The sequence below is a fragment of the Phyllostomus discolor genome, chromosome 3, assembly GCF_004126475.2.
Source record: "Phyllostomus discolor isolate MPI-MPIP mPhyDis1 chromosome 3, mPhyDis1.pri.v3, whole genome shotgun sequence".
Taxonomy (NCBI): domain Eukaryota; kingdom Metazoa; phylum Chordata; class Mammalia; order Chiroptera; family Phyllostomidae; genus Phyllostomus; species Phyllostomus discolor.
In genome coordinates this window covers 161,827,672-161,842,090 of record NC_040905.2, presented here as the reverse complement: position 1 = coordinate 161,842,090, position 14,419 = coordinate 161,827,672, and the positions used below count along the sequence as shown (strand labels likewise).

At 44.4% G+C, this 14,419-nt stretch overlaps 1 protein-coding gene and 1 long non-coding RNA gene across 4 annotated transcripts in view; both read left to right on the top strand.

Annotated features, from left to right (window-relative positions):
• RCL1 (RNA terminal phosphate cyclase like 1) overlaps window positions 1-12,674 on the top strand; it is a 59,989-nt gene extending 47,315 nt beyond the window's left edge. For all 3 annotated transcript variants that reach the window (XM_028526045.2, XM_036021672.1, XM_036021673.1), the window contains 2 exons: window positions 1,951-2,054; window positions 11,846-12,674. In XM_028526045.2, coding sequence (XP_028381846.1) covers window positions 1,951-2,054; window positions 11,846-11,996 — 255 coding nt within the window. In that variant the 3' untranslated portion in view covers window positions 11,997-12,674. The remainder of the gene's footprint in view (window positions 1-1,950; window positions 2,055-11,845) is intronic.
• Window positions 481-1,159, top strand: LOC118499681. The gene is made up of 2 exons (XR_004902191.1): window positions 481-754; window positions 823-1,159. It is a non-coding gene; the product is annotated as an uncharacterized LOC118499681 (long non-coding RNA).
• Window positions 12,675-14,419: the final 1,745 nt, after the last annotated feature.

Sequence of the window (14,419 nt, the reverse complement as noted above, 5' to 3'; positions counted from 1 at the left end):
AGAATGATGGAATAGCAGCATAGTGATAGGAAGCAGAAGTCGAAGAGGACAGCTTAATTTTAGACCGCCTTACTGGGTTGGCCCAAAAGTACATTTTTTTCTGTAAAATAAGATTCATTTTTCATTTTCACCAGTAACTTTATTGATTTGGATATTTTGAGTATGTCAGCTGTCCCCATGTGGTATGATGTTGGATATTCTCAGTTAATGTCTTGATTTGATTGCTCTCAACTTTGGCTGGTCTGCCCAATCATGGAGCATTGTCCAGCGAGAAACCTCCAGCACCAAACTTTGCAAACCACTTCTGACACATTCGATCTGTCACAGCACCTTCTCCATACACTGCACAAATCTTTTCTTGCGTTTTAGTTGTGTTTTCACCTTTATTGAAATAATAGAGCATAATATGCCAAAAATGTTGCATATTTTCTTCCATCTTCAATATTAAAATGGCTGCACAAAAATTCACCAATTAAAAACACATACCAATATGACAGCTGATACGATACAATCTAACAAAATTGTTCTGAATGAAGAAGTTAGTTAAAGACAACTAAGTGCTACTAGAGCCATCTTACAAAAACCGAACAATCTTTTTAGCCAACTCAAGTGAAAAGCAACAAGTTTTATAAAACCGTTTTGTTGGTCCTCATATTTTCTATTGGTCAGACTTTCTTTTTTGGATGGAAATATGTATGTGCTATACTTGCTCTTGTCCTAACATTTGCTTAGTGGGGGTAAATACCATTTAAGGGTGTTTAATACCCTTTAAGGGTGTTTTAAAATACCCTTTAAAGGGTAGCGTATTTAATACCCTTTAAGTACCCTTTAAGTGTAGGAAGAGCAATAGATTTTCTTAAAGGCTAGCTGTAAGATAAAGCCACTTTATTTTCCTACACCATTGTCATAAATGAAGTCTGACAGCAAAGAGTGAGTGTCTGTGCCTGAGAATCGATTTATTCCCTACACTACAGGCATTTAAAAAGGAGAGAGGTGTGTGCCACAGTGAGTGGCCACCTGTTCTGCTTCTAGTCTGGGACTTGAGGCTTGGCCAGTGATGTGCCATCATCAGAAACTGGGTTCTTTTTGTGACATGTACAAAATGTGTAGAAATTCAAGGTCATCCTACTTTCACTGTACAATGTAAGTTTGAATTGTTGTAAGTAAAGTTATCCCAGCAAGAATGATCAGAAAGGAAGACATTTTTAAGGCACGCATGTAAACAGTAGTAATGCATGCATCTAGTAGAAGCAGAATAGCTAAAATGGTTGAGAAATTAAAAAATGAAAGAAAGGCAACCAAAACGTTTCTCAGGAGAAAGTTCGTGAGAATTCTGTTCTGCTTATTGGTTTGAAAGAAAAGGAATGAACAGGGGGGAGAATAGTGCATGAGTAATAAGAATGGATGGAGCCAATCTTAACAGTTCTTCAGTTTTAAGGCACACAGGAAGGGTAGAGAGGAGGAACTAATGTAACTTGCGAGCAGTTTTTGAATGTGACTAAGTCTTACAGGTAAAGGTCCTTTCATGTCACATTGACTGTGGTGTTCCACAAAAGTAAATAACTAGAAGTGCATTCACTTTGCCCTCATTAGTTACCTATACATTTCCTAGAAACTGATTTTGCTGTTTTGTTTGTACGTCCTACTGCTGCTTTAATTAGAAGGGAAAGTTTTGCTTTTCTCTAGGTGCACCTCTGTAAACTCAGTGTCTCTGTATTTATTCTGATAGTCTCAGTTAATACAGTTGTTTCAATTAACTCTTAGTTTAACCTCCACAGTTAAGTGATACAAGAATGACTCTTAAAAGACTCGTATTCTGTTTTATAATTGCTTAAAGTTTGCAATTTGCTCTTCTGTGGTTCTGCTATCCTTGGTATTTGTGGCTGTTTTCTTGGTTTTCCATTTTCTGGTTGGTATAACGATTAATCTTTAAAGTGTTTGTATTTATAGGGTGGATGTGTGGACTCGACCAACCAGAGCCTGGCTCTATTGTTTATGACCCTGGGACAACAGGACGTCTCCAAAGTCCTGCTCGGACCACTCTCTCCCTACACGTGAGTTGTTTTCTTTCAGCCTCATTATGCTGAAATTCCAATGGCATGAAATGACAGAGGTGTTGTACTGTGCACAGCTTATCACTGTGAACACCTGCCTGTTCTGATCCTTAAATAAGCCAGAGGTTGTCGCTCTTAACCTGGTGTTTAACAAGATTCTTGCCTTTCTCCCTCTCCTGTAGTTTCATCATTCCCATGTCTCACTTCCATGTCCTTGAAGTTGTGTGGTATACTAGGCAGTTCTTTTGTCTATGCTTTAGATTTTTTCCCATTTTGGAGGTAAACTCCAGATTTCCATTTTAGCTTGGATTTTATGAGTTTTTTTAATCCCTTTTTTCCGTAGCTGTGGCAAATAGGGCTGTCCTTTCATCCAAGATGATAGGGTATAAACTGGCTGGAAAGATGAAGAACGAGGCAATGTGTATAGTAATGCTGTCGGACTGGTAGGGAAATTGTAAAGGTGAGTTTGTGGCCGTTGGATGTTACCGGAAGTTGACAGCTGAGGTATTAAAGCAAGCACTCTCCAAAAAGAGCAGCTCATCGAAGACTTGAATTAGTGAATGAGTTTGCTGTACCATCCTGTTTGAGTGCTGACATCTGGCTGCATGTATGTGTGCCAGAAATCATTACATGGCCATCGGCAGGTGGGCCTTGCGTGGGAGGAGATACTCAGGTAGATAAGAGACTGAACTGTCCTTTTTCGGTTATCATGGTACCGATGCTGTATATCTGAAAGGTACAGTACTGTGATAACTGAAGAATGGTGGTGCCATCACATTGAGAAAGGGCAAGCACTGCTGAGGGGACGTTGCACCATTGGGTTATTGCACCATTGGGTCATTGCTGGGGGGCATGGAGACCAGGAGCTTGACAGAGATTCTTTTGGAGGGTTTTTTTAAATTTTGTGTTGGTAGTGGAGATCTTTTTGGAAAAAGGAAATGGAAGAAAATACATTCTGTTAGCAATGGGAGAAGACTGATAAGCAGCAAACTGATGAGGACTGCATTATCTGCTGACAACTTGTGTAAAGTGTTTCACAGGACAGGAAGCCTGAAGTTGGGTAATCCTCCGAGGCATGCCAGCACCAGGAATCAGCATTGCTAAAATAGACTGTGCAGTTAAAAGGCATTTGGAGGGGAGGTGAGGACTGGGAGTACAGCACCCTGCGTGCAGAGATTCACTTCCTGCAGGGAGTTTGCTGGAAGCGGCCAATAGTCTGTGGCCACCATGGCCCTGTCAGCTTCTCGGCTCTCTCTTTGCTGCTGCTCTCCCAGCCTCGGCTTCGGGGCAGCAGCAGGGCTGGTTGCTCACATAGCGCTGAGGCTGTGTCCAGACGTGTATAGTTGTGGGGCATGAGGTTTGGCAGAACATTATGTGAGAAATGGAATGCATGTTTTTATTTTTCCTTGACACTTTTTTTTTTTTGCCGTTAGAGATTTTTTTTCCAGTTTAGCTATAGGGCCTTTATACCTTTTCAAGACAGCAGCCCCTGTGGAGTTCGTCAAGATGTGACTGGATTTTATTTTTTTAAGTTCCTGTGCTCTCCTTGACACACCCTCTCACCAAACATTAATTGTAGTGTCTAGTCTTCAGAAACCTTGCCTAAAATTACTACATCTCCCAGGAAAACAAAGTGGTGTACTCTGAATGGAGTTTTACAGGACTGGGGCAAAACGCAAATTATATGTGAGACTTGGGCTATCTTTCTCTGGATTTCCTGCCTCTCCGGGTTTCATGCAAGGGGGGCCGCTGTCGGGTGGGAAAGGGCAGTATCCTTTCTCTTTGGTAAGCTGGCACAGGGTGGGGGTGTGGGGGTTGTAAGGAGTTTGTTTTTGAAAGCTGTATCTGTTCGGGACCCTTTTCCCCTTTTTCATTGTGGGAGGCTGCAGCGGCCCAAAATGATGAAGGATGACGGTAGGAAGAAATACATGTCCTTCAGGAACCCAGTGGGCAAAGTTAATGTCATATTTGTGGGTGCAGGGCAGGGTAAAAAGGCCTAGAGTCTATCTTCAGCATAATCATGGTTGGGGGGTCAGTTTATCCTAGCTGGATTCAAGAGTTTGAAGAGCAAACTACCACTTATTTTTACGTATGGTTCAAGTCATGAAGGTCTGTTTTTTGAAATCTCAAATTTCTCAAGAAAACTAGAAGCAAGATCCTCCTTGGGCTAAAGAAATGTGTTTTTTTTTTTTGTTTGTTTGTTTGTTTTTCCTGGCAGTGTTCACATTCTGATTTGTCTAAATAGCTTTTTAAATGTTTCTTTTTTTAACAGAGCATGGAGATTAAGGAGGATGCTTTTTCTTGCAATATTGCTTTCAAACCCTTTCTGAAAAGTAAGGTCTAGGTTCTTCCTTTTATTCTTCCCTCTGTCCTGCTTATGTTGGGTTTCCTGAGTTATTCTTTTTTTCATCCAGCTATGTTACTTGAGAAGGCAAATCTATGTATGAAATTCCTCACAAAGTCCAGAGAGTTTTTTCAGTAGAATTAAAATAGTACTGGATAACATACTGGTATGTAGAGAATCTCTTTTTATAAAATTAATCTTTTTTTTTTTTAAGATTTATTTATTTATTTCTAGAGGGGAGGGAGGGAGAAAGAGAGGGAGAGAAACATCAATATGTAGCTGCCACTTGTGTGTTTGCCACTGGGGACCTGGCCTGCAACCCAGGCGTGTGCCCTGACTGGGAATTGAATTGGTGACCCTTGGTTTGCAGGCCGGTGGTCATTGCACTGAGCCATACCAGCCAGGGCTAATTTAATCTTTGTTGTTTTTTTCCCATTACCATTTAGTCCCCTTTCCCTCACTCTTCCCAGCAATCACCACACTGTTGTTCATATCCATGAGTCCCTTTTCCTTTTGCTCAGTGCCTCCACCAGCTGTCATCCTGCTCTCCATCTGTGAGTCTGTCCCCATTTTCCTTGTTAGCTCAGTTTGTTCATTAGATTCCTCATATGACTGAAATCATATGGTATTTGTCTTTCTCTGACTGTCTTATTTCACTTAGCATAATACTGTCCAGGTGCATCCATGCTGTCATAAAGGGTAAAAGTTTCTTCTTTTTTATGACTGAGTAGTATTCCATTGTGTGAATGTACCATAGTTGTTTTGTCTACTCACCCACAGATGGACACTTGGGCTGCTGCCCTGTCTTGGCGATTCTAAATAACACTGCAAAGGACATAGGGGTGCTAATGTTCTTTCAAATTAGTTTTGTGGGTTTCTTCAGTTACATTCCCAGAAGTGGGGATCACTGGGTCAAAAGGCAGATCCATTTTTAATTTTTTGAGGTGTCACCTGAAGAATCTATTTCCATTCAATTGGTTGAATTTTAAGGGTTTACAGTTGGTGACAGTGGTTCTATCTTCCCCTAAGAAAGCTTAATATTACAGTTTAGGGAGGGTTTATACTTTTATATACTTAAGAGTGGAATCAACAGCAAGAAAATAGCAACTTTCATGAATTATTTATGGTTGCAGACTGCGGTTACCAGAGCTTTCTACATTTTGTTGATACGTGGACGTTGAAGTGCAGCCCGTCTGATTTCAGGCCTGGCTCCGCCCTGGAGCCCCGGGAGATCGTGGTCATGAGCATCTCTGAGCCTTGGTCCTGTCTGCGGAGAAGGTGAACGGGCCTGCAGGCATGGGCTTGTGGAGATGGAGCAAGGCTTAAATAAGATCAGGCACTTAGTGTTCCCAGCAGTGCCATATGCCTGGCAGAGCTCGGTCAGTGCTGGCCATGCTGGCCACTGCGGTTTCCACCCAGACACTCCTTTGTCCTGCTGCAGTCTGGGACATCCAGGCTCCTGTTAACACTAGGAGGCCCAGTCACTTTGAACACTAGGAGGCCCAGTAAACTTGCTTTGGGTAGTTTCCCGGCTAGAGTCAGCTGTAAATTATTTGCTCAGATAGCTGTAAATTTATATCTGTTAATTTTTAAATGTATGACTAGCTTCCTGCAGTCATATTGCTAAACAAAACTATGCACATCTTATTTACTGTCCCCAAGTATTCTGTAAAGTAGATGTTTATTTAACAAAAACTTAATAGAATTTACTGTTGGCTGGATGTGGTCTTAAGGCTATCCAAATATGAACTCACATAGTTTTCATAATGACCCAGTGAGGGTGACAGAGGCAGGTGCTAGTGCACACTCCACTTTGCAGGTGAGGAGACTGAGGCACGGAGGGGCTGAGTCGCGGGCCCAGGATCACGCGGTCAGCACCTGGAGTTCAGACCCAGGCAGTCTCGTCCAGAGTCCATGCTTCCCTGACCCACTGCTCTTATGTAAGTGCTGGGATTCCATCCACATTGGTGGACTCCAGACGCCTCCCTGCCTGAGGCAGGCAGCCGTGCTACATTTTTTTGGAGAGTCCTCATTTCAGATGCTGCTGTAAAATTATCTCCTTCTATCTTTATTTGGAGGTCTAAAATGAACCGTGCTGCTTTGGGATTTTTGTCCCTTTAATAAATAACCCCTTTCTGCTGCTTGAGAAGTGCTGGGGAGTGAGAGCCCGGGGTCCTTCTTAAACACGGACTGGCTGGGGGTTCTTGGCTTGCCCACCTGTCGCACAGCAGCGTGCAGATCACAGGAAACCGTGCGGGGAGACTGATGTGCTGGCTGGGCCTACGGCTCTTTGGGTTCGGTTGTTTGCTCTCCTGAGCCAGCAGGATGCCATGCCACCTTACATTTGTGATTTACTTGTGTTTAGATTGCTGCAGAGCCCTGTTGCCTTCGTTGAGCTGTTTGAACCCCAGAATATATTTGGCATATGGTAAAAGCAAGTGATGTCTTTACTTTTCAGATGAGAGAGAGGTCAGGGAGTGTGTAACCACTGCCTTAGTGAGTTTTGAACCAAACTTGTCCTGGGACTCACATCTCCCAACAGTGCCACCAGCCTGTCTGCCTCCTTCTGCCTTTATAACCCAGTTTAATTACTTAGTTTTTAGATCAGAGGCCAGCTGGGCTTTGGGAAAGCCACTATTTGGCAGAAAAAGCACTGACAATACATTTTAAAAGCTGAGGCGTGCTGACTGTAGGGGGCCCACCCAGATCTCTTATCCCCGCCAAGACCTGAGAAGTAGTGTCTCCAATATCCAAGTGGCTTGGTGGAGCAGGAATTGGGACGCTCTGTTGTCATTTGGGAGCTGCCAGAGGAAGAGAGCTCCCCAGGATTGCTTTCTCCCCCACCCCCTAACAGGTGTCAGAAGAGGGACTCGGTGCGAGGGGCTGTATTTTAAGGGGCAGGGCCCAGCAACCTGGCCGGTCCTGGGCTGTTGGGATTCACTGGACAGACAGCTTTGAGCCCCAGCGGCTGTCACCTGCTGACCAGCAGTGCTGGCAGGAACAGCCCGCTCTGGGAAGATGCACAGGAGAAATTATCTCCACGTTCCAGGGTTCCCCGAAACCTGCTTTTGTGGGTGGCCTGGAGGCTTTCATGAGAAGTCAGTTACTGTTTGTTGGTTTGTTTGTTTTTGAATAAATCACTTTGTATTGGGGGCTGGTTTACTACAGATACAGTTCTCTAAGTCCTTCACAGGGGAGTTGCACAGTCCCATCTGCCCGACATGGTTAGTGTGAAAAGCTGCCAGTCACACTGTGCGAGGGTTCTCTGTCAGGAAGCAGCACTGCCCTCAGCAGGCTGCGGCACTTGCTGCCCGGCTGTGCGGCCATGTGGTTGTGTCTGGCAAGTGTGGATCTGCAGAACAGCCTTTGGAAGGAAAGGGACGGGAAGGGGTGGGGTGCGGTGGGGCTGTGTGTGGCTGGAGCTATGTGGACCCGTGGGGCTGTGGAGAGAAGGCTGTGGATCAGCACCGGATGTGACTGTTCGGCTGTGTGCCCATATGGGGCAGGTTTATTCTGTTTGTTTTTCGTTTTCTTAAAGACACTGTTTGTTAGGATTTAATATTGTCTGTGGTTATTTCTCAGATTCTGAGCATATTGGCTTTTTGACAACCCAGCTATAGGAGACAGAGAATGTGGGGCTGGTGGTGAGAGGACATTCTGAAACATACCTTAATCCTTTTTCATATACGGTCTTTCTCAGATAGGTTGAGGGGTTGGCAGAACATTATGTAAAAAATGGAACAGGCTTTACTTTTTCTAACTATTCCAAAAACTACAAATATCCCACAGCTGCAAATAGGTAGGCCTTCACACTCAAACCTGTGTTTCTCCTATCCTTCTCCAAGAGATCAGAAGCAAGCTGAGGCCTCTTAGGTGTCCTGCCAGCTGGGGAGGGTGTCTGGCTTTCGCAGCACAGTTGAACGATTCACAGTGACTTGGGCTGGGGCGGCTCTGGGAGCGGGCCTGCATTAGAGCTGAGAGAGAGAACAAGCTGTTTTCTCCTTGGGGTGCAGGGGAGTGGGTGAGGTGGCTGGCTTTGTCCATCCGCACTGCTGCCAGCTGGACCCTTTGCCCACAGATGTGGACTGTTTATCTGTGGGTTTGATGTGTTTGTTTTCTTTTTTCCTAGGACAGGGTGGGGTGAAGAGCAAAAAAACTGAAAATTGGTTAGTAAGACAGGAAAGCCAGCAGGGGAAGAACTGACTTCCCTTAATTGCTAAGAATGCTGAAGTCATTTCTCAAAATTAGTCCTTACTCCTAAATTCTCATTTGTGCCTCATTATTGAATGCCTAGCAGTTATAGTGGGTTTCAATATCTTAAGGTCATTGCCTTTGAGGTGCTTATATAATTTGCCAAGGGGGGGGCAACATTATGAGACAACTACACATAAGCGTTTAATTAGATGCCACAAGCAGAGCCAAGAATGCTGGAGGGTTATTGGCCAGGGAATGCTTTGCAGAAGAGTTGAGAAATGGTAAGTTATTTTATATTTTAAAGAAAGAGATGAAGTAGCATGATCCTAGGTGGAAGAGGAGTAAAGAAGTGAGGAGTTTATCTGTGAGCATGCAGCCCTTACCAGAACTACTCTCTAGGGCAGTTCCTGTTAACCCCTGACGTGCCTGCTGGTCACGTCAGTCAGCCAGACCAGGTGAGGAATTGTTTTGGCCCCCTTTTCTCCTTTTTGTCTCTCCCTCCCTTAGCTAAATCAAGTGGAACGGGAATAGGGAGAGGGGAAAACTCATTGCAGTAGGCTTTGTACTTAGTTTGGTATATACTATAAGGGTGGGAACCAGGATCAATACTTTTGTTAAACTCCACAAATTATATATCTATATATCTATATATATCTTTGTTGAGGTATAATTCATATGCCACACATTAAAATGTACAGTTCAGGAACATTTGAGATCTTGTTCCCTGGCATATGTCATCAAATTGGATCAAACTCTTAGAAAAATTAAAAAATAATATTAGTAAAATGTACAGTTCAGTGGTTTTAGTATATTCACAAAGTTGTGTAAACATAACCACAGTCTAATGTTAGAACGTTTTCACCACCCCAGAAAGAAATCCTTTGCCCATCAGTGGTTGTTCTCTGTCAGCCCCCCAGCCCCCGGCCTGCCTTCTGCCTGTAGCAGGCTGGCCTGTTCTGTCCATTCCGTGTAAACAGACTCCGACAGTGCGGGTTTCTCGGTGACCAGCTTCTTTTCACCTAGCACAGTGTTTTCCGAGCTCACCCATGTTGTAGCGTGTGTTAGTGTTTTGTTCCTTTTTATAGCTGAAAAATATCCCGCTGTATGGATGGACTGCATTTGTAAGTTCATTAGTTGGTGGGCACTGTTTCCACTTTTTGACTGTTACAAATAATGCTGTTTTGAACATTTGTGTTCTAAAAACACAAGTTTTTGTGTGGGTATATGCTTTCATTTATCTTGCGTATATATTTAAAAATGGAATTGCTGGATCATATGATCACTGTTTGTTTAACATTTTGAGGAACTGCCAGGCCATTTTCCATAGTGGTGATAATTTTCTGTTTTCCGTCCGAACCGCACATTAGTTACTATCTGTCTCTTCGATGGTAACCATTTTGCTGGGTGTGAAGGGGCAACTCACAGTGGTTTCGGTGTGGCCGCCCTGTGACTGGCGATGTGGAGCAAGTGTTCATGTGCTCCCCGGTTTCGAGCGCGTCGTCTTCAGGGAGCTCTCTGTTCAGACCCTTTATCTGTTTTTAAATTGGGTTATTTGTTTTTTTTATTATTGTGTTGTAAGAATTTTTTATATATTCTAGATATTAATCCCTTATCAGATACATGATTTGCAAATATTTTCTCCTATTCCGGGGATTGTATTTTCACTTTTCTTGATAGTGTCCACAAAATATTTTAATTTTGATAAAGTCCAATTTATTTTTCTTTCATCACTCTATCTTTTGTGTTCTCAGAAGCCATTGCCTAGTCCAAGACCATGAAGATTTACTTCTGTGAGTGTCATTGTTATAGCACTTACATGCAGATCTTTCGATTCGTATTGAGTTACTTTGTGTGTGTGAAGTGAAGAAAGGGCCTGTGTGAAGCTGTTCCGGCACCATTCATTGAGAAGGTTATTCTTTCCTCTTTGAGTTATCTCGGCACCCTTTTTGATAATGAGTTGAACATAAAATGAGTGGGCTTATTTCTTGAGTCTCAATTCTGTTCCATTGATCTGCATGTCAGGATCAGTGTTTTGAAAGCTCCTCAGACGATTCCATGTGCGTTTGGGGCTGAGACCCGTCTGGCTGGGGCAGGGACTTGGGGCGCTTCGATGGGCAGGGAGCACACACAGGATTGCTGGTACTTTATCACAGATATGCAGAACGTCTGTTCATAACTGAACCAGTGTTTTCAGACTTGCCTGATAAAAATCACCTGGGGTGCTTATGAATAACAGATACCTGGTTCCTGTGCAGCAGGAAGGCAGGGTCTGGAAAAGGTGGAGAGGGGACGTCTTTGCATATGGCCTGTGATTCTAGGCTCTTCCACATGGACATGCCTTCCCTGTCATGTTTAATGGATTCTCCAGGTGGGTGTTGTGGTCAGGGTAGCTGGGACAGTGCTAGATCTGCTAGGCGAGACCAGTAGAAGCCTGCATACCCAGACCATGGTCCTTCTGTAGCACTGCTGTTCCCAGGGTACTCTGGGGGTGAAGCCATAGCTCTGTCTTAAGGAAGATGACAACAAACAGCCCCCATGAAATTTCTCGCTGTACTTCCTGTGAGCCCTTTCTTGGCCACCTTATTTAATATTGCCTCCTGCCATATATACACAGATATTGTTTACCCACATTTCCTTCCCATCTGCTTGCTTACATTATTTAAATTTCCCTTTTCAAGAATATTTAACTTACCTTGTCTGCCCCACTAGATTGAAAACTTCATGTGAGAGGGGATTTTTAGTTCACTGCAACATCACCAGCAGCAAGAACAGTGCCTGGCACATTGCAGGCGGTCGATGAACATTTGTTTAGTGAATGGAAGGTGCTGTGGACGCTGAGGGATGAAGAGAGAGACCCCTGCTTGTCTGACATCAGCAGTAGTCGTTCTTCTTGGTTCTACTGCACGAACCTGTGAATCATAACTGCGTGTTTCTCACTTCGCAGGAGCCACTCAAAAGATTAACACCATGTTTATGTCCACAGCAATAGTGCGTAGGACAAAACTTATGTGTCGTGTACTGACCTAACTTTATTTAGTTCCTCTTGTTGTATTATGTGCATCTCTACACAAATACAAGTCCTCTTTAGAGACTGGTAGGCTATAAATAAGTATGATTTAATCAGTTTTGAGAATTTCTTAGTTTTGGTCACTCCTCTTGATCTGGGAAATTAAAAGCTTGGGTTCTAGGTGAGAGGAGAGTTTCTTAAAAAATCTAATTCCTCTTTCATTCCTTCCTCTTTTATTTTTTTTAGGATAGAATTTTTGCGGCATTTGAAGAGCTTTTTCCAGATAATGTTTAAAATTGAAACGAAGCCATGTGGTGAAGAACGCAAGGGTGGGGATAAAGTGCTCATGACCTGTGTCGGCATTGGCTTCTCCAACCTTAGCAAGACCCTCAAGTGATGCTGTCACAAAGTAGAAGGCCCTGACGCCTGCAGGCAAAGCAGAAGCTGCCAAGGACCCAAAGGGAACTAAGTTCAAATTCATCCAGGACAGAATAGCCTCTTATATTAAGCCCTTTAAAAGTTTTCCAATGAAAAACAATCAGAACATCCAAATAAAAGACATTTTTGTATCATGAGGTTTCCAGCCATTTCTCTAGTAGCAGTGACATTCCTTAGGAGGTCCTGTCGTGATGAGAGCCCCCCACGGCTCACCTGGACAAAGGGCGTGCCTTCCGGACTCAGCCACGCTGCCAGACCTCCGCCACAGCTGCATATACCACAGCTGCATACCGGCAGTGCTTCCTCAGCCCACGCCCAGGCTCCATTGTGCGGCTGTCTTCCAGACCTGTGGCTCCTGTCACTGTCCTTTCTGCAAGGACTGACCTCTTTGAACCTTGGTTTCTGTGTAAGGGCTAAATGAGGTAGTATCGGTGGAAAGTCTTTATGAGTAGTTCAGTGTTATGCAAGTTTTAGAAAATGGCCTGTCAGACTATTTCATTCCTTGTCTTCGGAATGGACTCTGCTGTCTTGGAGACAGACTCTGCTCCCTGTCTGTTCACTGTGTGTGGGGCGGGGGGAGGCGGTAAGTGCCTGGGAAGGGCAGGGGTCCAATTAAAGTCTTCAGATATTTTCTATATCTCATACTTTTTAAATTTTATTCTCACAATAACCATGGGATGTAGGTTTTATCTCCACAAGTAAAATTTAAAAGGATATTTTGTTCCTTTGAAATTTATAATGTGAAGACATTAGCTCTCCTGATTTAAAGATGGAATTATAATAGTGTCAGAGTCTGAGACGTTGCCTTACTTACTAGCTAATAAGTCAGATGGTTCCTGTTTCATGGATGCTGCAGAAGACACAAGAGCCTCGGTCAGAGACAGTGAACTTCCTTACTCAGAGCACAGTGAGGGGCAAGAGCTCCATGTTTGTGTTGTTTCCCAAGTCCCACAGTGGTGACTTGGAGGGCCCCAGGCAGGTGCCACGCACACAGTGGGTTTGTGTGACAGCGGAGCAGCAGGCGTGCTTGGGGACTCCTCCCCACACAACACGCCTGCTCCTGCTCCAGACGCGGACGTTACTTCATCCCCCAGCCTGCTTGCTGTGAACAGTTACGAGGAGGGGTGCAGGTAAAGGCCTCCCCAGGGGAATGTGCACGAGCTCGGGGTTGTGTGTGCGGGGTTGGAGTTGGTAGAAGAGGGAAGATCTCATTCTTTCTATGGGAATTCCAAATGTTTTCTCCCCCTGGGGTGGGGTTTTGAAGTATGAAAAGTCTTTGCCGCCTCAGCCCTCTGGGTACCCTGTTGTTTTTCGGTGGTCGGGGCCCGAGGAAGTTTGTGCTCTGTGGCTGGGAGTGCGGGGGGATGCGGAGATGGAGGGCTAGCATTGAAGAAGGCCAGGCACTTGGAACTGTGCGCTCTACTTGCAGAGAGCTTTATGTGCTGCATTAGTTTCCATTGCTGCGTAACAAATTACCGCAAATTCAGCAGCTTACAGTAACACTTTGATCATCTCACTCTTCTGTGGGTCAGAGGTCCTGGTGGGCTTGCTTGGGTTCCCTGCTCAGGGTCTCAAGGCTGAGATCCCAAGGTGTCAGCCAGGCTGGGCTCTGAGAAAGAATGTGCTTCCGGGTCATTCAGCTGGCAGAATTTAGGTTGTAAGGACTGGAGTTCTTCGTTTCTGGCTGGCTGGGGACAGCTCTCGGCTTACAAGGCCTGCACACATTTCTCATAACTTGGTTCTCTCCATCTTCAAGCCAGCAATGGTGCATCAAATCCTGTTGCATCAGATTTTTCACGTGCTTTGAATCTGACTTCCTCTTGTGGTATCAGCTGAAGAAAACATTGCTTTTAGACGACTCATCACTGTCCCACCTGGATAGTCTCCCTGCCTTAAGGTCCCCTGATCACAGCAGAACCTAGATTGGAGTTTGTATAGCCAGGGGTTGGGAATTTTGATCAGCCATCCTAGAACTTTGCATACCACACATGCTGCAGTCTGACATAGTGCTGCTGATGGTTGGACCCAGATCTTCCAACACGTGGATGCTAAGGGGCCACATGTCGAATACTATTCTGCAGGAGCTTTCCATCTCTTAGAAGAAGCTGTGGCAATGGTACTGTTGGTCAGTTTAGGGTGGCACGTAGACTCCAGGCAGTAGAAGGTATGCGTGCTCCTATCTGCCGTGAACACGGAAGCGTCTGTTGGTTTCTAGCCTTCCATCTGACACAGCTGTGTTTGGAGTAGGAACATCTGGCAGTAGTGGGGATGATACTGCCAAAAGGAGAACAAATTTAATATTTATTTAAACAGTCTGCTCCCAGCCCCTTTTCTCAAATGCCCAAGAGAAACAATACCACTTCTTGGGATGAAGACATCCTG